The 25927-nt window shown below is 39.1% G+C and overlaps 1 protein-coding gene across 1 annotated transcript; it reads left to right on the forward strand.

Annotated features, from left to right (window-relative positions):
* Nucleotides 1-1867: 1867 nt before the first annotated feature.
* On the forward strand, nucleotides 1868-3148 carry GCNT1 (glucosaminyl (N-acetyl) transferase 1; the record flags this gene model as incomplete). The annotated part of the gene is made up of 1 exon (XM_082301107.1): nucleotides 1868-3148. The coding sequence occupies one exon, from the start codon at nucleotides 1868-1870 to the stop codon at nucleotides 3146-3148; it is 1281 nt and encodes a 426-aa protein (XP_082157233.1).
* Between the last annotated feature and the right edge of the window lie 22779 nt (nucleotides 3149-25927).

The following is a 25927-nucleotide window of genomic DNA, read 5'->3' on the forward strand; positions in this document are numbered from 1 at the left end:
CACAAATTTTTGTCTAGTTAGTGGTCTCTGCCTGCTGTTGGCTAGAAATACAAAATATTTGACTACAGTACTTCCTTAAAAAATTGCTGATGTTCATACCTGTGCTAGACATTTGAGCAGTGATCCACACCTTCCCCCCACGTGCTACATTCCCCCAGTCAGTCTGCAGTGCCAAGGGCAAAGTGGTGGACCCAATGTATAGTGCATCCCCGGCAGCATTACTAACAAAAAACTCTGTAATACCATGTCTCAGTTTCTTAAATGCACCTGTTCTGAAATCTGCAAGTAGCAGGTTAAGAGCCACAGTTTAGGAATTAAAACCTAAAATTGTACTGGGGTAGCTTAAAGAAAATAGGGGGGGAAAAGGAAATTCTTAGCAGAACAGCCTATGGCAAAACCCAGGAGTGGACACAGTACACACTTATTTTTCTTAAACAGAGTTTCTTACCAGTTTTTCTGAGTAGCTGTTATTCTTAGAGCTATTAAAAAAGTTATTCTGAGGCACTGTTCTTTTTCTTGAAAGTAGTAAAAGTGTAAGGAGCCTTATCTCTCTCAAATATCTGATATTTCATAAACTTACAGATTCACATTTGGAAGACACATAAACTGTGTGGGCTTTTGCAATTAGGGGCTGGTTTGAAATTCAAACCTGCACTAAATTATTAGGCAGTGCATTCATGATTAGAAATGGCACTTGAGTAGCAATGTAAGTTATTTAAGGATATCTGTTCTTGATCAATTTACCTGCATGAGATAGTACTTCCAAAAAGAAAAGACACCCAGTTTTGCAATACAGTTCTAGACTGCAGTTTTCTCAATAGGTACAGCTGTAGCCACTGCATAACTGCAGTGATTCTGTTCACAGAGTACTGAAACAGAAAAAAGGTGCTTAGAGAGTAGCAGAACTAACAAACAAAGACTATCTAGTGCCTGTGAAGTAAAGTAGAAAATAAAATTGGCTAGAAATCTTTTTGCAATCCAGCCTTGCAGCATATCTCCACATAAAAGCAATTGCTGAATTGTAAAAACAAGTGTGTTTAAATGATGGTAATACAACACTGCTGTGCACTTAGATTTGATACAAATCAGCTTGAGATTGCCTCTTACCTTATAAAGCTGTTTCAGCAATTCAGTAACAGTTTTTCTCAAAATTCTGAAAATTGAGGTGCCCTGCTATAACAACGTTTTTTTCTCGCCCTTCTCATCAGCTCTTTCCTGGAGGTATTTCTAAGCTCATGTGCAGGATGAAGAGACTATCTCACATAAAAATCTTGAAAGGCTGCAGGAACTTCTTTGCCAGTGAGAACTAAAGCATGACTACCATTCAGGAAGTGAGTGGTAAGTTTTAATGATAAATCTACGTCAACCCTGAAGTGACTATTAAACATTCTTGTCAAACTCTGAAGCATGAATTAACAAGAAATACTTGCTTCTCAGTAGTGTATCTGACTTCAGTTTTTTTCTAGATGCTGAATCAGCTCAGTTTTCTTATTGAACTTTGGTTTGTAACATTACTACTGTGGAAAGTGTTTCATTAAAACTGTCCGCTTCTCCCGGTCTTTTTCTAGAAAAATTTTATTTGTTAAATTTTAATTTTCAACAGAATATTTTTGGCTGAACTATTCAGCTTTTTACTGTCACTAAATAACAATGTAATTATTAATCACTGATTTTTTTAAAGAAACCTTTTAGTCTGTGAATGACAGTCATATTCCATTTTATTTTAGGATTTTTCCTTCCATTTCCCTGAAAAACTTGCCAAATTCCTGAGAAAACAGAGACTTTTTTTCTGAAGTTGTTGAAGCTCATATGAACAGAGAGGAGGACATTTTTTTTTTTAGCCCTGCAAAGCTGCCTGGTATTTGAAATGCTGAAGAGGAAATTACGGTTTTGTCACAACTTGCGTTTCAGGCTTTTCTTGGGTCTAACTCTTATTTTAGTAATAATTTCAGTTTTGAAAGTTAACCAGAAAGAAGACTTCTTAAATCGGAGACACCTGGAGCTAACAAAAGAAGATCCTATTAGCAATGTTAACTGCACCAAGATTATTGAGGGGGATATAGAAGAAATGCAAAAGGTACAGCTTGAGGTACTATCAGTGTCATTTAAGAAACGCCCCAGACTAACGACAGATGATTATATTAACATGACTTCTGACTGTGCCTCCTTCACCAAGACTAGGAAATACATTATGGAACCTCTCAGCAACGAAGAAGCAGAATTTCCAATTGCTTACTCAATAGTGGTTTATCACAAAATTGAGATGCTTGATAGACTTCTAAGATCAATCTATGCTCCACAGAATTTTTACTGCATTCATGTAGACAAAAAGTCTCCAGAATCCTTTTTTGCTGCTGTGAAGGGAATAGTCTCATGTTTTGATAATGTCTTTATTTCCAGCCAGTTAGAGAGTGTGGTATATGCTTCATGGAGCAGAGTGCAGGCAGACATTAACTGCATGAAAGATCTCTACAGAAGAAGTTCAGACTGGAAATACCTAATAAACCTATGTGGCATGGACTTTCCTATAAAGACCAACCACGAAATAGTAGAGAAATTAAAAGCCCTTAAGGGTGAAAATAGCTTGGAAACAGAAAAAATGCCTGTTTATAAAGAAGTAAGGTGGAAAAAACACCATGAGATTATTGATGGTAAAATAAAGAACACAGGCATAGACAAACAACTACCACCTCTCAATACTCCAGTTTTTTCTGGCAGTGCCTATTTTGTAGTTAGTAGAAGCTTTGTAGAATATGTATTAGAAAACAGCAAAATACTTAAGTTCATTGAGTGGGCGAAAGATACTTACAGCCCAGATGAGTACCTGTGGGCAACAATTCAGAGAATCCCTGAAGTCCCAGGTGCTTTTTCTTCCAGTGACAAGTATGACGTTTCTGATATGAATGCACTGGCCAGGTTTGTAAAGTGGCAGTACTTTGAAGGTGATGTGTCCAAAGGTGCACCCTACCCACCGTGCAGTGGAGTTCACATTCGCTCTGTCTGTGTTTTTGGAGTAGGAGACTTGAACTGGATGCTACGAAACCATCACTTATTTGCTAATAAGTTTGACACTGATGTTGACCCTTTTGCAGTGAAATGCTTGGAAGAGTATTTGCGGCACAAAGCTTTGTATCTGCAAAAGAACTGAAATGTATGCTCCTGTTAGGAAACATAGGTACAAATATTATACTGTGATGTCCTTTAACATGTTACAGCCATGGTGGGGATGCTGATGATGGCTATAATGACTCTCACCGTGTTGGTGTGGTGGTGCTGATGCCCTCCCTTGTCCATGGACAAGGGGGAGAAAAGACATGTCTCGAGTACGCCTTGTGGCACACTGAGACTTGGAGCTTTAGGTACAAAATCAAGACAGCAGTTTTTCGAAAGCCAACTATTTGGAATATTTATTATCTAGAAGGTGTAATTAATGGACTTCTTTGGCTAAACTGTTTTAAGGCTTAGAAAATGCATGATGTTCATGGTTATTCTTAATTTTTTTCCCATGAATGTAATGCTAGCTGGAAGAGAAAGATAAAGGGGTGGAGTAAAAAGCAGCTGGACTGCACAGGCTTGATACTGAGTACTGAAAGATCTCAGGAATATAGCATTAGAAATTATCTAAAAGCTATAAAAAAAGGGGATATGCAAAGCCAGCTGTTACCATTTTACTTAGATCTGTTTGCTGCAGTTCTGTTCTATGTAATTGTTAATCCTCTTGAAAATCTTGTCTTCAACATAGAGTATTAAGGAATTCAGATCTTGCTTTCATATTCTTAAAGCCCCTTGATGTTGTGATACAAAATTTATACACTAGTTTGTAATTACATTTTCTCAGGGAAACTTCAGTTTTGTGCCTGATGAGATTTAGACTTGTAATTTTACATTTCTTACTGTATTGGGAGTCAAGGTTTTGGATCCAAAATCACTCAAGTTTCTCAAAACTTAGTTGCAGTAGTGTCTAATTATTGATGGAACTGCTGGTTTCTGCTTTCTGTCAAGGTTAATTTGCATTCCAAATTATTTTAACACAAAGTATGGAAAAAATAAAATTATTTTTTTAAATGATGTTGTCTCTCTGTACAATTAAAGTCCCTCTGAAAATACCACAAATAACTCCTAATGATGAAGGCCAAAGATATTTTACTGTAGTTCTCCATACATGACTGAAGCTGTGGCTGAGATAAGACCTACGTTACCTCCATATGGTCATTTATTCATGTGTTTGTGTTTGTTTTTAACTGGTGCATTTGATTTTAATTCCCATTAGGCCCTTGCTTAGTTTGGCAGAGAACACTGTGAAGGACAATATCATTTCCTCATCAATTTATCAATTCAGGTTTGTCATGCATAGTTACTGTCAGATATCTCATTCCTGAGATGACAGTGGAATTCATGACAAGCATTAGCAAATGGCAAAACCGACTAAATTTTTGTATTTGTGAACTGTTGCTGTAATTGCAGCATGAGTTTCTTGCAAAGGTCATTTGTCCTGAAGTTTCTCCTACTTAGACATTAACATAAAGAACTGCTGACTGTTGATCATGCAAACAGCTAGGAAGGCAAGCTGTTTAATCTGAAATTTGATCCCATTTTTGCCAACCCCTGCCTTCAAAACCACCTGAAAGTTGTTCAGGGAGTTTTCAGAGACTTTCACATTAACAGGTAATTAAAGCCTGTTAGTGAAGGCAGTTGAGGGAAATAGCCCGTTTTCCCCACCTTTTGGCTTTTCTACAAGAATGGTCTTGCAGACTGTTGTGCCCTACCACCTTTACACAAGCTACAACAAAGTTTAACTTCACTGCATATAGTCCTGGGAATTTCCAGGAAGTCATGCTATATTTGTAGCAGAAAGAAAGCAGTTTTTAAGAATTTGCATCTAAAGACAATGTACACGATTAGCTTCTATGAGACCAGAACTGCTAGTTCAAAAAGACTGAAAAAGTAATGATAAACAGTAAAATGTTCTGTGCACTGGATGGAGTGCTGACTCAATTGCTTGAAATCTACTTGAGTTAGAGCATCTTTACGTACATATCTCAGCCTGCTCTGTACTTAGTCATTTGTGTAATACAGTGAATGCCTGTCTGTATTTCTGTTGTTAGTAATACTGCTACTATAGATAGTGAAGATGCTGCTTGATCAGCTGCTTCAGGTATTACTATTCAGATGGAGTCAAGAGAGATTCTGTGCAGGCTCACTGTGTCTTCCTTGTACAGAAGGAAAAGTAAAAGAGCATTGCTGTTAAGCATACATTTTCCATAAGAGAAGGAAGAATTTCTTCTGGGAAAAGTAAACTACAAAAATACCCACCTCTCTAAAACTGACTAGAGAAGAGATACAGAATGTAAATATTCTAGGAAGACGTTTTCATGGAAAGAACTCTGTATTTCCTGAGCAAGTACTGAACATGCCAAGGGAAATTATTGGATTAATTAATGCTATTGCAAGTACACATAAAGAAAAAACACTTTCACCACTATAATGAGTAAAGAAAGCAATCTGATGTACATTAGTGCTGTCCACAAAATCAGATTCATTACCCAGCATGCAACAAGCCAATAATCACACACTTGAGAGAGACATTGATTGTTTATTCCACATCTGTGCAAGCCTGGATGCTTAGTAGTGTGACACAAATCAAGCACACTCCTCCAGACCCTCCTTGCCATTATTTATACACAGAAGTTCAGAGTTAGTAACTTGCCAAGTATAGCCCCTCTGTTATGCTTGGTTAGTAATTTCCATACAAGTTACATAATCTCAGCTAACTTCTACACACATTCAGGGGAAGAGTCTTCACATGGGCAGGGGTCTTTTTTTCTACTTGTAGGCACGATTTTTAGTATTAAAATGAACATAGTTCATTCAAGGTCCAATACACGGACCTTGAGTATTCTGCCAAGTTAGCAATCAAAATCTTGATTTACTACATTCTTAAAGCTTGATAGTTCCAGGTTGTCCTTGAGTAAGGTTGCTATCTGCTATCTGTTCTACTGACATAAAACAACAGCTTGATTTTCTACATCCTTAAAGCTTGTTAGTTCCCTGATGTCTTTGACTAAAGGATGCTGGCTGCTGCCTGTTCCTCTGGTTAGGTTTCCTTTCTTGCTGATTAAACTTAAAAGTGTACAGAGATGTTGGATCAGAGAACATCCTTAAGATGACAAGATAATCTTGACATATTCCACATTTTGCAGCATTATTATTTCACTGAATGTGCTAAGAAACTTAGCCAAAATAATAATCATTCTTGAATCAAGCAACTTTGTGGCCCCAATAAAACAAGATCTAGATTACATTCCTTACTGATGTCAGCAGTTTTTTTCATAACTTGTTTCACTTTTCTACTAGATATTTAGAAAACTGGAGTAGAAGTCCAATACTAACATAAGTGAACATTAAAGAAAAAGGCTTCACTGATAATGCAGCAACAAGCTAATCATAATGCTGTGCTGAAGATATTGGGCACTTCCCAGGAATAACAAAAAATTAAAAACTTAAAAGTACATGACCCTTTCAACCACACATGCTGAATACAGCGATGCTCTACTGCTGATTTACTCTCATCACCTTCAGGTTCCAAATCAGGGAAGAAGGCAACACACAGACCTGTGCCAAGATGGACTGTACTTGGATAGAAGACAGAGCAGGAGAAATCAAAGCTGTGATGCTGGGTTCAGCTATGGTGCTGCCCAAGTCATACCCAGTTCACACCAGCCTTCACACTGTGATCCTGTCATCCTGTGGGCAGCTAGGAAGGAAACAGGTTTGCATTCTGCCTACTGAATAACCCTCCTTTTTTCTTTTCTTTCTTTATTTTTTCTGTGGTTTAAAGCTGATTCAGTTTCTCAGTTCAGCTCACCACCATTGCTAGGAAGCAATGAGTAGCCACTGAAATCATTGCTGAAGTACCATGTATGCTATTCAAAGTCCCCTAACATCTTCTAATTTTCCATAGCAGAGCTTTCCAGAAGAGCTCAGTGCATTGAAGACACTGCTCTAGTTCAGTCCCCCCTTAACACATAAGCATTTGAGTGGCATTAATAACAACAATTCAACTAGTTTACGGATGGTAACTGTGGTAACAAAGTATCCTGTATCACTAAGGATAAGGATGATGTAAGGATCACCAGCCTTTAGGATCAAAGGCTGATTTGATCCCAGAAACCTAATACTTGTGCCTTCATCTCCTGCATGCCTGAGGTTTGGTTTGACAAGAAGCATGTGTTCAGCTGTTGCTCCTTCCTATTGACCACAAGAAAAAAAGACAGAAAACCTACAAGGTGAACACTGCAGTTATAATCAAGGTCACCAATCAGATCACCACTACTTGGTGCATTTTCAAGTGGTCTGACAATTAAAAATTGACCTAGGTCATAACATGAATGCACTACAAGATAAAAATGAAAGAAGAGGTCATCTGCTTCAATGTACATGTACTGTGCTGATCAGGAGGATTTAATCCCTTCCTCCAGATTCAGGGCTTTCTCCAGCTCTCAATTGCTGCAGCAGTTGTTAAAAATAATAAACATGATTTAATGTTCCTTCTGTCGCAATACTTCACTTTTTCAAATTACATCTTTTACTGAAAGTTATAGTGGTGGTTTTCTTTTAGTCACAGAATAAATAGAAGAGCTAATATTGTAGTGAGTACCTCTTCAGTCAACTAAAATAAGGAAAATTTTGTATGTAAAATGGCTTCCCAATTCCAGTTAGCAATACTATTCATCCTTGGCTTAACATTTCAATAATCTAGATCAGTTTCCATAGTTTTCAAATTATCTTCTTTTCAAGAGATCATTTTAGTTCATTTTAATGCCCTAGACTACAGTGTGATAAATTAACAGTAATCTGCTTTTGACAGACAGCAGCCTTCCAGGTGACTTAGTAGACATAAAAAGCAATAACCTTTAGGTGATGTTCTTTATTTGAAATCAAGCCAGCCAACTTTTTACAGATATACTTACTCAGGTTTTAACAATCTAACTAATCTGATCTGTCAAGTTATTTCAAGATACTACTATATCTTTCTGGAATAAGCATCCTAATTTTTCTGGGTTTTAGCTGAAATGAGTCAGTTTCTTACTCTTTGCATACAGATAATAGTTTGGATTTTTTTTCTTCTTGGTTCCCCCTTCCTTTGCCTTCCTCTTTTTTTCCCCCTTCCTTTTTTTCTTTCCCCTCCCTTTTCTCAATCAGCCAGAACTTGATACAGATGTTTGTGTTTGCACCATTGTCTCCCATATTTTCTTTGCCTAATGCACAGTATCTTCAAACAGGGAAATATTCAGTGCCCTCATTTAAATACTGTGCCTCTCAAACTGAGCTTTTCTGTTGGGGTTTTAAACATGGTTGCATTTTTCTAGGATCTGCCAGTATTTGTTTTAGTTTGTCTGTCTTCTACATCTATAATAGAGCTTGACAAGAAAAAGGTAAGAACACAACCAAATCCTTGAAGTAAACCAGTATATTTAAAAAGATACTGTTTTCTTCAAAAACCCATAAATTTTCTAAGTTTCCCAAAAAAACCACTAAGTTGTGTAAAAGATGAACAGAATTCCACTAAGAAGAGCATGTCAGGATGGGCCTTGAGCAGATGCCATCTTTTAAAATCCATGTCACATACTCCAAGACAGGATGCTGGAACGTTTTCTGAACAGATACAGATCTAGCTATATTTTTTTAAAAATATTTTCTCTCTACTTGGGAACCTAGGCCTCCAGGGAGATCTAGTCACATACAACTAATTGTATTTTATTCTGTACCATGAAAACATATTAATCTTGCCCATCTTTGTTTTTTTTTATTTTTCAGGGACATGAGCCCACTTTGTTCTCTCATCTAAACAAGTAACATTTCAGGAATCTTTTAGCAGAAGATGTTTAGTTACTAAAATCTTCAGTATCTTTGATAAAGCTAGTTTGTCTACAATCAAAACCCTTTCTCTCTCTTCCTTTCAGACAACCTGCCTTTGCTACACATGGGAATGGGAAGCAGAAATGGTCATAAGGCTTCAAAGTGTAATTTACCAGCTAGTGTGAATTGCATTAGTGATGCTGGAAGTAGAGATTTCCCAGTGTTGATGTGAAATCACATTAGTATGGAAAATCTACTGGAAGAGTGCACAACACATGTCTGTAGGTATGGCTCTAATCTCATTTAACAACAGACTGTTGGTAATTAAGCATGTTACTTTCTCCAGGCAGTTAAATCTTAATTATCTCTTTGAACTACTAGATTATTAGGATGATTTTGTAATACCTCATCTACAGCAGGAGTTGAAATGCTGTTGACCTTAATTTTGAGTTAGTCCAAGCCACCCTTTATGCATTTTAAAGTTCTGCAAAAATAGCAAACCCGTTTTTAACAACATACCAAGCAGTGATGTTACCTGCATGGCATGTCTTTGGTGGGCATGCAGAGCAAGGAGGTGCTCTTAAGACAGCATATGACACACTTGTAAGCCTTGCATCCTGGCACACTCAACTCCTGTTGCTACAGGAGCCCCCAAGAGGAGAGGGGATTTGCTTTTACATCAGAGCAAACTCAGGTGAACCTCTATTGGGACAGTGAGACCAAAAGCACTTATTCTTTCTGGTGTGGCTGTGGCACTGTAGCACAGAGCAGCTGTGGCCTGTGAGATATATAAATCCTTTACAGCAATCAGACAGCAATGAGAGACCAATTAAAAAATATCCAGACTACACAATTAATTTATATCTTCTTCAAGCACTTCTAATAGAAGGCTAAATATGAGTACCACACATGCTCTTCTGTCCCTTCCTTCTTCCTTCCTCCCCACTAACTTTAATTTAAATAGCTGCCATGCCAGGAAACAGCAAACAAAATATTTCATTGAGATAATGCCCCTGCTCCCTAGGGCAACAGACCTTTGGAGAGCTCTTGTTCTCTTCAAATGATCAAAATCAGAAGGGCCAAAGAGAAACTTCACTTTGTTTTCACAGCAACTACTCAAAGCATTTTTCTTTGCTGCTTTTAAATTTTTCTGCCTGCTTGTGTAACTGAAGTTTCAGGGAAACTACTTTCAGATAGATTAGATCTTGCATGTGAGGGGTGACTGTTTCTCACCATGGTAGCTATTCTTTAGCCTAGTTTTTTAGTAAATTCAGCATCTCAAACCCTCTTAAAAGTAATTGCTTTTGCATGTCTGCCTTTTACTTTGCGAACTACATTCTGCTAGGATTTATTTGGGAAATGACATTGCTTTTACCTATTAATGTATCAAAATCTGCAGTCAATATAGAGTACTTTTCCCTTCTTGACTCTTGACGGTTGAATTTTTACTAGCAGCCTTAGGAATCCTCAGAAAATTCTAAATCTGGCAGGCTGAGCTGTAATTCATGTACTTCAGTTAATTTGCATGAAACTATGAGAGCACAAACCTATTTCCATCAACTGAGCATCTTTCTAGCATTAATATAGTCACACATGGAAATCTTTTAAATGTGGGAAAATCCTCCACAAGGCTACTTTCACCATCCTAAGATGAATGATACAGACTGGAACAGTCTCTCAAAAAATTAGAAGTACACTAAGAGCAGAAAACACTGGAAAGTGACAGTTGCAGCAGAACAGAACGATAATCAAAGTATCAGAACACTTCACCTAGCTCCGCCCGAGGTGCTTCAGTCACCAGTTGCTTTACAGCCAGTGGAGGTTAACAGCATATTTGAACCAGCTGCTCGAGGGAGGGCAGTGATTTAGTGACAGATTATGAGGTACTTGGTGGCTTTCAAGTGAGCCGTCAACATACCCATGCCTGTGAGCCCAGTTTGTCTGCACCAAAGGTGCTGAGGATGCTATTCAGTATCCTCAAAAGGCTGTTCTCCTTCAGCTCTGAAAGGTCATAGAGACCGGGGAAGGCCTCAAATGGCCAAGGTAAAACAAATGCTGTACCCATCCTAAAGGAAGGGCAAATGGAAAATCCGAGGAACTACAGGCTGATTGCCTCATTTTCAGTCCCTGGGGAAAGCATCTGTGAAGCAAGAACTCTTAGGCAAGTACCAGCACACACGGCAGAAGATGGAGATTGGCTAAGTGATGCCTAATCTGATGGATGATCATCTGTGATAAAATGATTGCATTTGTGGATGAGGCGAGAGCCTGGTTGTGCATGAGCAAGACTTCAACAGAGGCTGTGAGGAAGCGCAGCAAGCTGGACTGGAGGAGGGCAGCTTTGAGGTTCTGCTCTGCCTACAGGGAGGTTACCAGGGGCTAGGCTTTTTTGACAATAGCTGCCACAAGTAGAAACAGGAGAGTTTTCAGCTAGAACACTAGGACAGGCTGCTTGGAAAGGCTGTACCATCTCTGTCTTTCATGGAATTCAAACCCCAGTGACAAAAAGCCCTGAACAACCATGTGTGACCCCACAGCTAAGCCTGCTTTGGGCAGGGGGGTTGAGTTTGGAGACCTACTGCACTCCACACCATTCCATATAACTGTTTTCCTATATTCTTCCAGCAGTTAGAGAGTTACAAAGCCACTCTAAAGAAGTAAGAGCTGATGAAAACTATTTCCAGAGTCAGAGAACCCATTACTTACAAACCAAATGTTCTAAAAAATATGCAATACCAGAGGTTTGCTGTTAACTCATTTTCCCATATTGCACATATCCACTTTGTCACCCCACAAGTATCAGTCCCCACAAAGTCCCAGCACACTGATCCTGGTTTTCATCTGTTGTCTTACTTTTAAGCCAGTACTCCTTTCATGAGGATACTCCCATATCTATCTGGGATTAAATTTGGTCAAATGTTTGCTTACAGGAATGACAGTTTCACTCAAAGGGGACAGGATGCTTGCCACATGTAATGTGATGGTATCTCCCCATTACTGGCAGTCACATTTCAGAAGATCACTTAGCCCAGATGGAGCTGGGAATAGCAGGGTTTTTTTTTTTTAAATAATGAAAACACTTAGCACTTTCTGTGTCTGTTGTGACCACCATCTAGCTTTGCTCACGAAGTCACAAACGAATCCATTTGTGAGATACAAAAACGGGATGATAGGAAATAGTTCCTCACTTTTCCTTGGAGTGCAGTTAAAAGGAAAATGAGTCCACACGTGTACAAATCTCACTTTGGACACGAAGAATCTGCAAAAGCAAGTCAATCTTCTTCTGTGTATTTCTCTAAGAAGGTATTTGGCTTTTGGCTACTAAAATATTGTAGCTATAGTAGCTATAATGATGAAGTAGCTAGTTTATCAAAGTAGCTGTTATCATGAACTGTAGGAAAGCAAATCTGTTTTGTGTCATTATTTTCACGTGTACTCCATCTTGCTTCAGAAAGTTTGTATGTGTGTGTCTGGACTTGTATGGTACTTTTAAAAACAAGTGTAAAAAAGGCTAGATACATGTTTCATTGTGTAGCTTGTCATCTCTTTGGACAGAAGCTGATACATAAAATAGTTTAGACTGAGAAACCACATTATGGAGGCCTTTGATGGGAACTTACTATCTGATGAATAGTCTACCAATCCCAAGGAAAAGCTTGTCTTAAAATTTGTACATCAGAATACATCAGTGGTGGTATTATTATTTATATAATGGCATTGGAGTTATAGTAGCATAAATGGCTTTTGGCAGAAGGCAGTATTTGGTTGATGTTTGTTAAGTGCTACTCTTTAACTGCTGGGGAAAAAAAGGAAAAATAACTCTACCAAAATGATTTCACTTTCTGCTGAGTGCTCTGTGTCATTTGCTGGCAAAGGTAATGGAAGGAAAAATATCAGCAACAAAAAGTGAAATGGTTTTTAACATTAACAGCACTGGCTCAAATTTTGTTTCCCATATTTGGTATTGCCTAAACTGTAGGAAAGGACTATGATACAATTCATATTTAATGCTGCTAGCCTAGGCCAATTCTTAAAAAGAATTGAAAGCACCTAATGTGGTACACTGAATAGTTATGTTCAAAATTAGATTCATGCCCCACTACACCTGAAGTTATGGGCATCTTGTTTTTATCACCATCTTATCTTTGATCCTTCACTTAAACACGTGCATTTACACATCTTCTTCCATCTGGCCTGGCCCACACTGCACAGCCCAGCAACTGGTTAATTTTTAAGTCTGCACAAAGACATATGCTGTAGGCACGCTCAGAAGGCTTTCCTTTGCTTCGCCTCCCTGTGTGAGAACAGCACACACACTCATTTTTTGAAAGAATAAGAAATACATGTCGCTGTCTACACAATAATTTGATTTCATCTCTGAAGAAGTCACCAGTTCTATAGTTGCAAGTGGGTTAAAGACAAACCCTTCTCTGCTATCTACTATAAATCTTTCTATACTATCTACTGCGTTGGCCAACTCCATGCAGTTGTTAATTCCTTGTGCTGGTTGTTCATGATGTTTATGTAGCTTTGTGCATAATCTCAGATAAGAAATCAGGCACATAATGCCAACATCCCTTTGGAAAAACATTTTAAATGCAGCCCAGTGTGTACATCTTCACTGATGTTTGCAGATCTCTGTGCAGATACTGCATGCTATTTGCATGTTGTAAGTGTCACTGTGCTTGTCTGATACCACATTCCGTTTATCTTTCTCTGAGGTTGTGGTACAAACCAATCAATATCAGAGGCCCACTGCTAAGCTGAGAGGTTGGCTCAGAGTGATGGTAAGTCTCAAGAACTGACATCTGAAGAATGCCAGGCAGGAGAAATCAGAAAAAAACAACAGAGCAATGCAAGTTACAGGAGCCTGGACTCTGCAGTGTTTCAGAAAGGAAAGTTTATCAACCTCAAAAGGCTTATGCAAATAAACGTCAGCTGGAGAAAAAAACCCCAGTCTTTACTACCATGCTTTTTAAACATATCTAATTACCAGATAGAAGATTCTCTATCTTTATTTTTAAAATGGCAAAATAAAAATGGTAGAATAGAATTTCAGACTTGGTGTTAAATGCAGATCTGCAAAAAAAGGATTAGGCTATTGGATAAAACACTCTCAAATAACACTTAAGTATATGTCAAGAGGCCCTTGGCATTTTTTCTCACAGAACTGATTCCAGTGCTGCAGTTCAATATGCAAATCCTGGTTTCAGAGCTGCTCAGCCCACATTATCATATTATTTCTGCCCAAAGGGAGTTCAGCTGCTGGGCAGATTTGTGACTCTGCAATCTGATTCCTGTGGTTCTATAGTGTTTTCTATGAAGGTTCACACAGTACATTTTTTGTTAGGCAGAGAACATCAGCAGAGGCTTGCAAAACACAGTGACTTTTAGGGAAATTGAAATTGTCTACATTAACTTAGAGACAAAAAATGTCCTAAATATAAGCTATGAAAAGCAGAACCAGTGATGAGACTCTGCTTAGCACAAGCAGTTGCTTTTTTCCACAGAGTAAGGAGATGGTAAGAAGGGACAGAGGATTCGGTGTTAGATGTGAAGTAGTGAAGTGGCTAGGGAAGCCCATGTGAACCTTGGGAATGCAATAGTGTAGAATAGAAAATGGCACAGATCCATTCACTTTTTCTGGAGTCCTGGCAGTGGACACACACTGAGTGGACACATGGGGGGGGAAACAAGAAAAAAAAAGCCTCAGTATGAGTTTTTACTAGAGTTAAATATTAACTTGTCCAGAGGAAGTGAGAGGCAGCAAAATATCACACGGTTATTGATTTCAGTGTAACTTTATCCAAATACCCTACTGTGGCAAGTGTAATGTAAACAAATAAGAAGACTGACCACTTCTTCCAAATAAACTGTATCAAAAAAATCACGGGGCACTGCACTAAAAGGCAAGTGAGAGGAAGAATATATTTTTTTATGCTGAGAAAAATAGAATGAGAAAATAATGTGTAATAAAATAATGAATAGATTGGAACTAGAAAAATGGAAAAAAAACCCCAAAAAACCAACAGCTCCAAAACAGGAAAACAGGAAGCTGAAAAAGGTAGGAATAGAAAAACTAGTAAGGGGTAATGACAGTAAAATGGCAGGATATGGTGGAAAAAACTGTTTTCATGAAGTTTTGACATTTTAAAAAGTTGTCCGCTCTGTCCATACCCATCCTGTCCACCACTACAGTGCTGAAGCATTATAAATGACTTAATATTGTACTCGTGGCAAACTACAAGTTTTGACTGTGAGAGAACTGCACATTTAGGAGGCAGAGATTCACACCACAGCTCTGCGGGGCAGGTGCTGCATGTCAGCCTGATGGTCAGGCTGTGCTGAGCCACCCTGTGCCATGTCACACTGCGCCACACCCCTTCCTCCTTTGCATGGTGCTGGAGCAGCCTGTGGGCAGCTCCCACTCAGCACTCTTGGTAAAGCCCTGTCTTTAACAGGGCACAAGAAATTCCGTGGAGAATGTCTTTCTTTATTGACAGTAGAAATTATGAATAGAGTTGCTTTCTTGTTAGGAAATCCTGCAGCACCTTGAAAGACTGACAGGGGTGACTCGCTTGCTCTCTCTGCCATAAATATGGTCTGTGGAGTGTCTTGCTAAGAAATACAATTTTAAATGATACTCTGCAAGATCTGAGCGTTTTTTCTTGGCAACAGACCTGCACTTCCAAGGCAAAACCAGAAGCTCTAATGAAAATCACTCTAAGGAACTAAAATCAGCGCACAGATATAAAACTAAAATATAATAAAGCTAAAATCTTTCCACTAACCTCTCCAGAACAACTAACACAATCTCTTCTCACCTGCAAAGTCATATGTATGCATTCAGTATAAATGACCTCAGGCTGTGCCAAAAGATTTGGCAGTAAATGGAAATAAAATCCTTTCACAGGCACCAAGGGCTTTTCCTCCCTGGAAAGTTAAATTTCTAGCTTACCTAAAATGGAACAACTATTTGGGAAGATCTTTCCTCGTGGAAAATTAATTCAGTGTAATAATGCCTTTATACTTTTTAAAATCTAATCCTGAAAAAAGACCATCCACAGCAAATTTTACTAAACAAAGAAATCTGAGATAGCTCCACAAACAGATTAGTGCAGATCAGGATGCTCATTTCCATCTGAAAGCTGAAAGAACAAAGTTAAGCATCACACATCAATCATCTGGAACAATGACATATCTCTTGTATGAAGTCATATCCTAGTGTTTTCTCACAAATCATCCATTACTTTGTCTAAACCGTAACAGGAAGTCCTCTGGTATTTACGTAACACATTTTCACCTGGTCTATTCTTTGGGCCTAAAAGTAAAATAAATCGAGTTTTTGAGTTTATTACTACCAGACAGCTAAGAATGCTTTTCTTCATTTGGGAGCACATGCCCTGCTTACTATAGCAATTTATGAGATACTGTAATCCAGACAATTTTGTCATGAGAAGTACAGTCACTACAACCAGTATCAGAATATATTCCAGATACTTCATACACAGTAAATGGAGATCAAACTACATCATGTACTTATACTGCAAGAAAACCATTTTATCCTCTGCATAACCTCAGCATAGGGGTGATTTATAGATGTCACTACAAGGTTAATGAACAAGAGCACAAAACCAGTCCCATCAAAGACTTGAATCAATGCAAGAGATCTGGGTCTCGAAATTCCTTTCTATTGCATATAGATGTGCAAATGCACTGTCCTAGCAAAGCAGGACAGAGGGAGAATCGTGGAGATGGGCAACACTGCCCTAGCCTTCCTGCTACTGCCAGCTCTGCAGATTCAGCCTCTAGCTTTGGGTGAGGGGAATGCTTCCCAGCACAATGTTCTTTTGGGGCTGCACACAAGTTTGGTAGTGGCCAGTCAGGCACAATGAACATTGGAGAAGCACACAGTGGCCTTGTCCCTGGGGGCAGCCAGAGGGAAGAGTGAACAGGGGACATCTTGTGCATCCTGCAACTTGAATGAGGCAGGAGGGCACCAGGTTGGGGGACATGGTGCTTGTATTTTTTCTGCATTGATGAGTTACTCTTGGTGTGATAGTTAAGACTGATTTCACCTATCTCCACTCAAAAATGCATGTACCTTGTCAGATTTAAAAATCAGAGAATTCTAGATATCTTAACAATTAGTTTAAGTGTTAAAGTACTTTTTATTCACCAGAAATGGAAAAGGTTGAGAGCAGAGATGGGCTACAGCCGTCTACTGGTGGCAAGCCGAACAACCAAACATATTTTAATTTATATATCACAATACTATCTTTCCTCTGCTAGGCTGCAAATCTTTAACAGTAGCATTGCCACAAGGATTGCACGGTTGTCTATTCTTAGCTGTGTCACCACAAGTAAGGAATCGTTAAAACCCATGGAACATTTCTTTAGAGAAGGTGACTGACTGACTGACTTCAACAGAGCCAATTAAGATCTGTCTTATTTACCAGAAAATCTTCAAACGGAAGCCTTTTAGCTAACATTAACCAGCTGCCCCATTTCTTCTTTCACCACTAAAATTTTCTCAAATTTCTCCATTTTATCTTTCTCCTAATTCTTCCAGGATCGTGTAGTATCACATGGGCACGTGCAATTTTTGCAATGTCGGCTATTTATAAAAATTTAAAATTAGGCACTTAAAAATATAATAGTACATTATTTTCACCAGATACTTAAACAAATGAATATAGTCTTATGCCTTCATCCAGTGTAGACCTGCACAGCAATCCATGTGTTTAGTTAGACACATACCCATGTCTAAAACAGGTATGTGTCTAACACACACACGCACACACACACACATATTAAAGAACAATGCCTTGGCAACAAGGAAAGGTTTCATTGCACTGTACAAGACATAACTTTTCAAATGCCAGAGGTGGTTACACTACCAGTTAAGAAATCCCCAAAAGAACAAAGTAACAGGAAGAAGAGAAAACCTTTCCCCAATGCCCACTGCACTGCTTTTTATTTCACATACAGTATCTGATTTCACATACAAGACTGACAGAAGAGCAGCTATGTGTCTAAGCTTCTCCCAGTGGTGAGGACACTTTGCAGGGAAGAAGACATAGGAATTTGAATGCTCAAAGCCTGAAAAGGACATTTGTAGGTGAATATCCTGCTCACAAAGCAGACATCCAAGTTTGCATGTTAAGGAGGTCCAGCTGTATCAAAAGAAAATCTCCTTTAGCCCCATCCACAGGGATTTACTTCTATCACCTGTATCTGGATCCTCATTCAAGCAACAGATAGCTATTGAGCAGCTCGAAATCAGATAGTTTTGGGTAGCAACTGAGTAGCAGGTTGTATTTTTGAGGCCAGGTTGTGGAAACAAACAGATTGCAGTCTAGGGATCATCCAACAACAAGGTGTCTGAATCCTGCTTCACCTGTGCACATCATTTAGTAGCTCTAATTCAAGGTTAAACTGACAGTCCTCAGAAGAAATACAATCCCAAACCTACTAGCATGCCAAGTCCTGCTCCCCTAGATTACTTTGAATCAGTAGGTGTCTTCTAGTTTGAACATGTTTTCCTTTCACATTTCTTCAGTCCTCAGTATTAGCCTTGTTCTGGACACCAGGAACAAGCTCTCTGGAACAAACTGGTCTCGGACATCATCTCATCCGTCACCTCATCAGGACTGTTGAGGCCACCTGAGATGCATTTTTGGCTTCAAAAGTCGCAGTACGTAGCTGTAGTGTGGTGCACAAGGGACTTTATGCCAGCCTAGTTGCTACAGGTAATTTTAACTCCACTTGCTTTAACTGGTCTTAAGCTTTGCATCTGCCTTTGTCTTTACAAGGACATACTAGCAGCCTTAGAGAACACTATGTGGCTAAATTTCATTTTTCACATAGTTGAATGTTTGCTTATTTCCAGCTCCCTTTCTCTCTCCATCTGGTAATAAATGATGGAAAGTTCTGTCAGTAGTTGCAATACCTTTGGGAAGTCTGATGCCTATAATTTTTGTCATGTATATTACCCACTTGTAATTTGTTATGATGACTGATGACTTGTTCGAAGACCTTCTAGGCTCAATATTAACTCTAGCACTCACAGGAACAGGATGAACAGAATAAGGATTCATTCTGTCTCCTGTGCAGGTATATAAGGTAATCCCAATGTTGTTTATAAATCCAGGGTAAAGAAAGATACCTGCAGATGTTTTCTACAGGGAATGAGATCAATAACTTGACTGACTCCAGCTGGGTAGCAGTACTTTGTATTCTTCAGGCTTTGTTCCATTCATAGACTGAAAGAATTACTGCGCTGGTTTTGGCTGGGGTAGAGTTAATTCTCTTCACAGTGGCTGCTATGGGGCTGTGTTTTGGATTTTTGCTGAACACAGGGTTGATAAACAGAGATGATTTTGTTATTGGTGAGCAGGGCTTACACACAGCCAAGGCCTTTTCTGCTCTTTGTACTGCCACAATGGCGAGGGGGCTAGGGTTGGGAGGAGACTCAGCCAGGACAGGTGACCCAAACTGACCACAGGGATATTTTAGACAATATGGCATCATGCTCAGTGTATAAAGTGGGGGAAAGAAGGAGGAAGGGGGCAATGTTGGGACTGATGGCGTTTGTCTTCCCAAGTCACCATTACCTGTGATGGGGCCCTGCTCTCCTAGAGACGGTTGAACACCTGCCTGCCAATGAGAAGGGCTGAATGAATTCCTTATTTTGCCTTACCTCTGTGTGTGACTTTTGCTTTCCATGTTAAACTCTCTTTATCTCAACACATGACTTCTCTAACTCTTCCAGTTCTCTCCCCAATCCTGTTGGTGGGGAGTGAGTGACTGGCTGCATGGAGCTTGGCTGCTGACTGAGGTTAAACCATGACAATTACTCACACAGCAAAAGAAAAAAAAAAAGAAAACCAAGAGAAGACAAACCTTAACATGACAGAAAATAAATATTAATATTACAGAATTAAGTAAAATTAAAAAAAAAAACACTCAAGGGTAACCATGAAAAAAGGGCATGTAGTGGTAGGGTAAGAAGTAATGGCTTTAAACTGAAAGAGGGTAGATAGTTTGGGTATTAGGAAGAAATTCATCACTATGAGGGTGCTGATGCACTGGCAAAGGTTGTCCAGAGATGTTGTGGATGTCCCACCCCTGAAAGTGTTCAAGGCCAGGTTGGATGGGGCCCTGAGAAACCTAGTCTAGTGTCCCTGTTCATGGCAAGTGGGTTGGAACTAGATGATCCTTAAAGTCCCTTACAACCCAAACCATTCTGTGATTCTACGATACGTGGACATTTGTGAACTAAGCCAAATCTGAGGTAAATAATTCCTGCTTTGTTTTTAATTTTTCCATGACTTTGCATCTGGAGTATCGTCATCAGTAGACCAGGACAATTTCTTTATAGTATGAAAAAGGTCTTGATAAAGCAGTGGTCAAAAAGAGCTGTATATTGCAAAATGTGGTTTACTTCCCATCAAGTTTTCCTTGAGGCATCTGACTTTTCTATAGCACTTTACAAGATTTATCCCAGATATGTCTCTATTGAAATCAATCCCATGTTATTTTTTTTTCCTATTGGTGGTTTCACTGTAAATGAAAACTACCTCTGTAGCAGTACTTCCTGTTGTACTTCCTGATGTACAACTACAGTGCTGTTTTCCCCACATGCAGAAAAGGACCAGTACTGCATTTAACCGCATTAATGAAAGCCGAGAAATAATTGTTTTTCTTGGCTGGACATTTGGTTACTAGTTCAGTCCACAAACCATTAAGCGTGTTTGTTTAAGGCTCATAGAGTAGAGCTCAGAAAAGAAATTCATTTACATTAAAAAAAAAAATAAAATTGAAGTTTAGACTAATTCTCATGACAGATAAGGTTGTGAAAAAGAAACAAAACCTGTTTGGTAAGTTACAAACCAAGAGTCATCAGGAAATTCCAGATCCACAGATGTTCTGTGAGTACCGGAAGGGTCACTCTATTTTCTTTAACATCCTTTTAGCTTTAAAAGGGATGTAGTAGCTTTTTACATTTATTAACCAACATTTACACTTGACTTTTTAAAAAGAGCAGTGGGGAAACATTAAGGAAATGTGTATAGCTTTTAAAATATTTTATTGATCTAATTTCTTACAGAGCAGCCTGTTTTTCTAGGATAACTTTTTTCATATATATATTTCTATGCACAGTGAATTTACTTTAAGGTTAAACTCAATCTCAGTGCAAGCCATCTGTAATAGGTCATTTCACTCTTCAGTGACTTCACCTACTTCAGTCAGTGTTTCTGAATGCTGGGGAACATGCTGACTGCAGAAAAAACCAATAGGATATTTGGCTTTAGCCGGGTGTTAAATTTTCAGCCACTGTAATTTACTATATTTTCCTGATTACAAGCTAGTTCCTTTTCTGTACACAAAAGAAAACCAAAAACGACTCCCACCCCAAATGTTCACTCAATAGTAGCACTTCAGCCACAAACCCATCAAATTGGTGATGATCTTGGAAGCCCTTTCCAACTGAAATGATTCTGTGATCTGTGAAATGACCCCTGGTTATCTAAGACTCTCCAGCTGTCCAGAAAGCTGCAGGGCTACAGCACAAACCTGCTTGCTCTGAGGCTCATCCCAGCACTTCTGCCACTGCTTCCACAGCTGCTGCCATTGCCACATCTCTTCCCACTCCATCCTCGGTAGGGGCAGCAACACAACACCAAACAAGGCCAGTAGCAATGGTGACGCCAGCAACAAGAAGGAAATCATGGACAACAGCAGAACTGAGGACTGGAGCGGCAGCGGGGGTGCCCAGAGAGGAATAAAACTGAACATAAGTGAAATGAAATGCTATTTAAGTTAGCTTATAATCAGACTAATGCAGGCACCATCCAGCAAGCTGCAAAGGGTTTTAAAATTAATTGCACACAACATAATATACTACAGTAGTGGTTTTACATACACTTGTTTATTGCAACTGGCAACTACTTCTGTCGCAACTTTAGTAAACAAGAGGCGGTCATTGTGCCCTTGAAGGATGGGAATGTGTCGTGAACCCAGTTCTCTTGTTTGCTCGCTGACACGCTGGGCTTGTTGGAAGTTTTTCTGCCCACATATGAAACTTTTCTTTCCTAGATTCTTAAAAAATTCGACCTCTATTTCTGCAGATGCTTTCCTGGATACCTGGATTTTACTTCTAGGTCTAAGCCGTAGGCTGCCCATTATTTTGTCAGGTCTGTTCTCAATGACCTGTAACTGTCCAGAGGAAAAATATGGGTTTATTTTGTACTACTTACCCTGTAAGGGATTAGTCATAGCAAAGATGGGTAGCAATTGTGTCCTTTTAATCATTTTGGCATCCCATCCAGCTGTACTTATATACAGCACCGTGTCATGACAGGCTGTTCAGGGTGCAGCGTCACAAACATCTGCCAAACGCTGCCATTGTGAACCCTTCAAGGAAACAGGAGAGCCAACCTAATAGGCAGTAGTGTTCGGATGCAAGGTATAACACTAAGCCAACTTTCTGCTCTGGTTTTGGTGGAATACAGGTTCTCCATGTCAAAGCCCCTGAGGATGCAAAACAACCACTTAACTTCATAGCAAGCTGCCTGAATTAGCATGGGCAGCCCTTAGGAAATGCTTATCACGGTGAGTGAATTCTCATTATTGTTTCTTGTCTGTTTTCATGGAATAGATCAGTTTTTGCATCTCTCCCTTTAAATATGTTTAACATTTGTAAATACCTTGACTCTCCCAAGTCTGAGACTCTAGCCCAGACAGCTCACTTCATCCATCCAAAGGGAATTCACTGATGTAAAGGGCGTCTCAACTAACTATGACATGATCCTAAAGTCACTTCTGTTCATTTCAATCTGGAAATGAGGATTCAAAGCAAAGCAATTATACAGGCCTGACTAAAATGACACAGACTTTCCTCCTGTCTAAATGAATGTGAACAGGAGTAAAACTGGAGAAAAATAACAGTTCTGTTGAAAAGTCCTGAGCACATACCCATGGAAACTTTTAAGAGGCTAATAAATAAGACCATCTGAGTGAAAGAGGCTTTTATTCTCAGCTTGAAACTGCAGTGGGTGAAACTGATACCCAGCCAAATTAGTATCAGGCACTCTGTGCAGAACTGAACTCTCTCATTTAGTAGTACTTACTGCTGTTCTAAGTAAAAGCTTTAGCTAGTGTGTGATTAATACTGCATATTGATTTGGTGAGAGCATAATGAAAAAGAACTTAAAAGGTAATTATATCTGCCAACTTGAAGAACTACTTCCCACACTTGATGAACAGAACAGCAAACAGAAGACAGGATGTCTCTGAAGAGAAAGCCAGCTAATGTGTGGAAATGTATGCATACTGACAATGTCTGGAGGCAGGTACTGAGATAAGTAAGCCAGCTGAGATTGCCTTTATGCTAGTGAGCAGCAGCAGTCAGTGGGCTCACCCTCCAGCCACAATCTCCAAGCCAATGGACTCACCTTTTTAAATACTGCTGACTGTTAAAAACAAATTTATAGTACATTGTAACATGAGGATATCAATACTTTGCTGACACATTGCATCTTCTCTCTGCATGTCCCATCTTACACTGGTTAGTACTTAGAAAAGAAATCATATATGAATGCAAAGAAACCCCAAAATGGATTGTTTAATTCTGTTTTCACACTACTGATGTTACCCTGTTTACAGCAAAGAACAAAAGCACACATGTAACTTTCTGAAAATTATACACCGAAATCCATGCAGGTACATTTAACCTTCCAAAGGTGTTAGCTGACCACTCCATCACTATTGAAATTATGACCATTGTGCCTAAAAATTAAATTTAATTCACTATTTGGTCAAAGTCACAAAAAAGAAAGAAGCAGAACTCCAGATGTAGTAAACTTAATACACGAAGCAAAGTTTCTCCTAGCATTCACAAAGAGAGCTTCTGCTCACCAATATAAGTGTTCACATATTAGGAAATGGGAGAGGTTAGCTGGTTGTTTTTAACTGCATACATGTGCATTGACTCATTCTGGAAAGCTTTTGTCAAGATGAGTATGCACATAGTAGCTTGTACTGCTTATCAGGTAATCCCTAGCTACCAGTAGTAGAAATGCTAGCAAAACACTTTAGGGCATGTTAGCTCTTCTACAAACAATAATAACAGATGGCTCCTCCTTGTCTTTGAAACACAGGGTTATTAATTTAAAAAATGAGTAAATTGCAGTGGGACTAGACATAAAACATAAAAATAACAATATGATTCACCTTTTCGCTTACAGACTCTGAGTTCACTGTTCCAGTTAAGCAATCTCTCCTTAAAAAAATACCAAAGTAAGTCTTCAGCTCAGTAGGCAATTTGAAATACACTATGTTTGTTTATCCAGACTACATTTAATCCAATGCTAAGCACAGTGTTGTGTTACCTAATTCACCTTTGCTCCTAAGTGTAAGCAATGGAACACGGTGTTGGGCTGATGACGATCAAAGGCAGGTACAGCTGTAAATGCAATAAAGCACATTGCTGAGAAAAATTACAAGCTTTTTTATTACATCTTTCCATTCCTTGGCTTTACTTTTTACCTGAACTTTCTCTCCCACATTGTTAAAATGCTATCTTAAGGAAAAGAGAAGGAGGAATCTATCCTCCTGAAAGCTTGAGACCAAGGCAAGGGGACAGGCTTTCTAGTTTGTACAGTCTTGTGAGATTTTCATACAGTCACATCTGTAAGGTGTTGGCTTAAGCTGTGCTGGGCCATTTGTTATGGCACTAGAATAGCTACTGACCTACTTATCACAGAAAGATTTTTTAAGAATAATACACCTAAGGCTTATCAAACACTGAGGCCTTCAAAGGCTGAATACGGCCAGTGGGTTTACGGATCTATTTCCCCAAACATTCCTCTCCCCAGAACAGAAGTAAAAAAAAAAAACATTAAAGGACATTTAATAGAAAGGGTAAGGAAGTGAAAGTGAAGGTAACACATAGAATAACTGGAAAACTATGTAGCCAGTATCGAGATGTGAGACTTCAGAACTGAAAAAGTTCTCACTGGGGAAGGGCAGAAAAACCTGCAACCAGACTTTTCCTGGGGGATTTATATACCTCTAGAAATTGAGCCAAATAGTCTGAATTCAACAGTGTTGCCAGTAGCTACCGCAAATTTGTTACTTGTTGCATTTTCCCCACCTCATAATGACCTGCTTGTCCCAGACAGAAATACAGTTCAGCAAAACTCCAAATTTACAGGAACTTGATTACTTTTATTGAAACTATTTCCTGAGCTAAATCCAAGTTTATAGATACTGGGTAATGTTTCAAATGAAGGTGTGTAAGAAAGCCTCATAACTAAGTCTTGCAATAGTATTTTTACCAAGTAGCAGACTACTCCTGTATCATTCAGACCAGTCCAGAACTAGTTTCTATCTGGTAGCAGTTTTCTCCTTATGGAGAAAAGGTTAACAGGTAAAACAGTCTTTCCCAGATTTCACTGCAGTTAGAGACTACTGCATTGTTAACAGAATAGCCAGAGAATGTAGGTGTGTAAGTGTACTGGCCTAGGCTGTTATTTTACCTATGCAAATAGTTACAACCTATTGCATACATTCTCAGAAATGCAAGAACAGGAAGAGGGTTAATCCAGAAGGCTAGAGAGCTCGAGGGGGAAGGGTGGACAGTGGGACGGCAGCAGCAGGACAGTGTACGGCCACAGGCAGGAGTGAATCTGGCAGCTCGTAAAGAGGTGCTCAAATAAAATGTTCACTCCAAACAACAGCTTCTTTGCAGGGCTATCATGGGAAGCAGAAATCGCCCAAGCCTGGCTGATGTGAACCAGTGGTGAGGGAAAGGCATTTGCTGCCATAGACTGTGAGCAGAGTAAATTGGGTTTCTGTCTCTCTGAGCCATTGCACGGTCTTGAGGGAGAATTCTCAGGAACAGGAAAAAAAACCCCTCTTTTATACATGTATTTACTTTTAAACTGGGATCTAGCTCTACATAAAGAAGCTGCCAAAAGACAGACATGGTTCAGTTTTCACTTTTCTTGTTAATATACACAGAAAAATCTCAGCTTTTCAACTTGGATCACCCAATTACTAA

This window comes from Coloeus monedula (assembly GCF_965178545.1).
Source record: "Coloeus monedula genome assembly, chromosome: Z".
NCBI classification, from domain to species: Eukaryota; Metazoa; Chordata; class Aves; order Passeriformes; family Corvidae; genus Coloeus; species Coloeus monedula.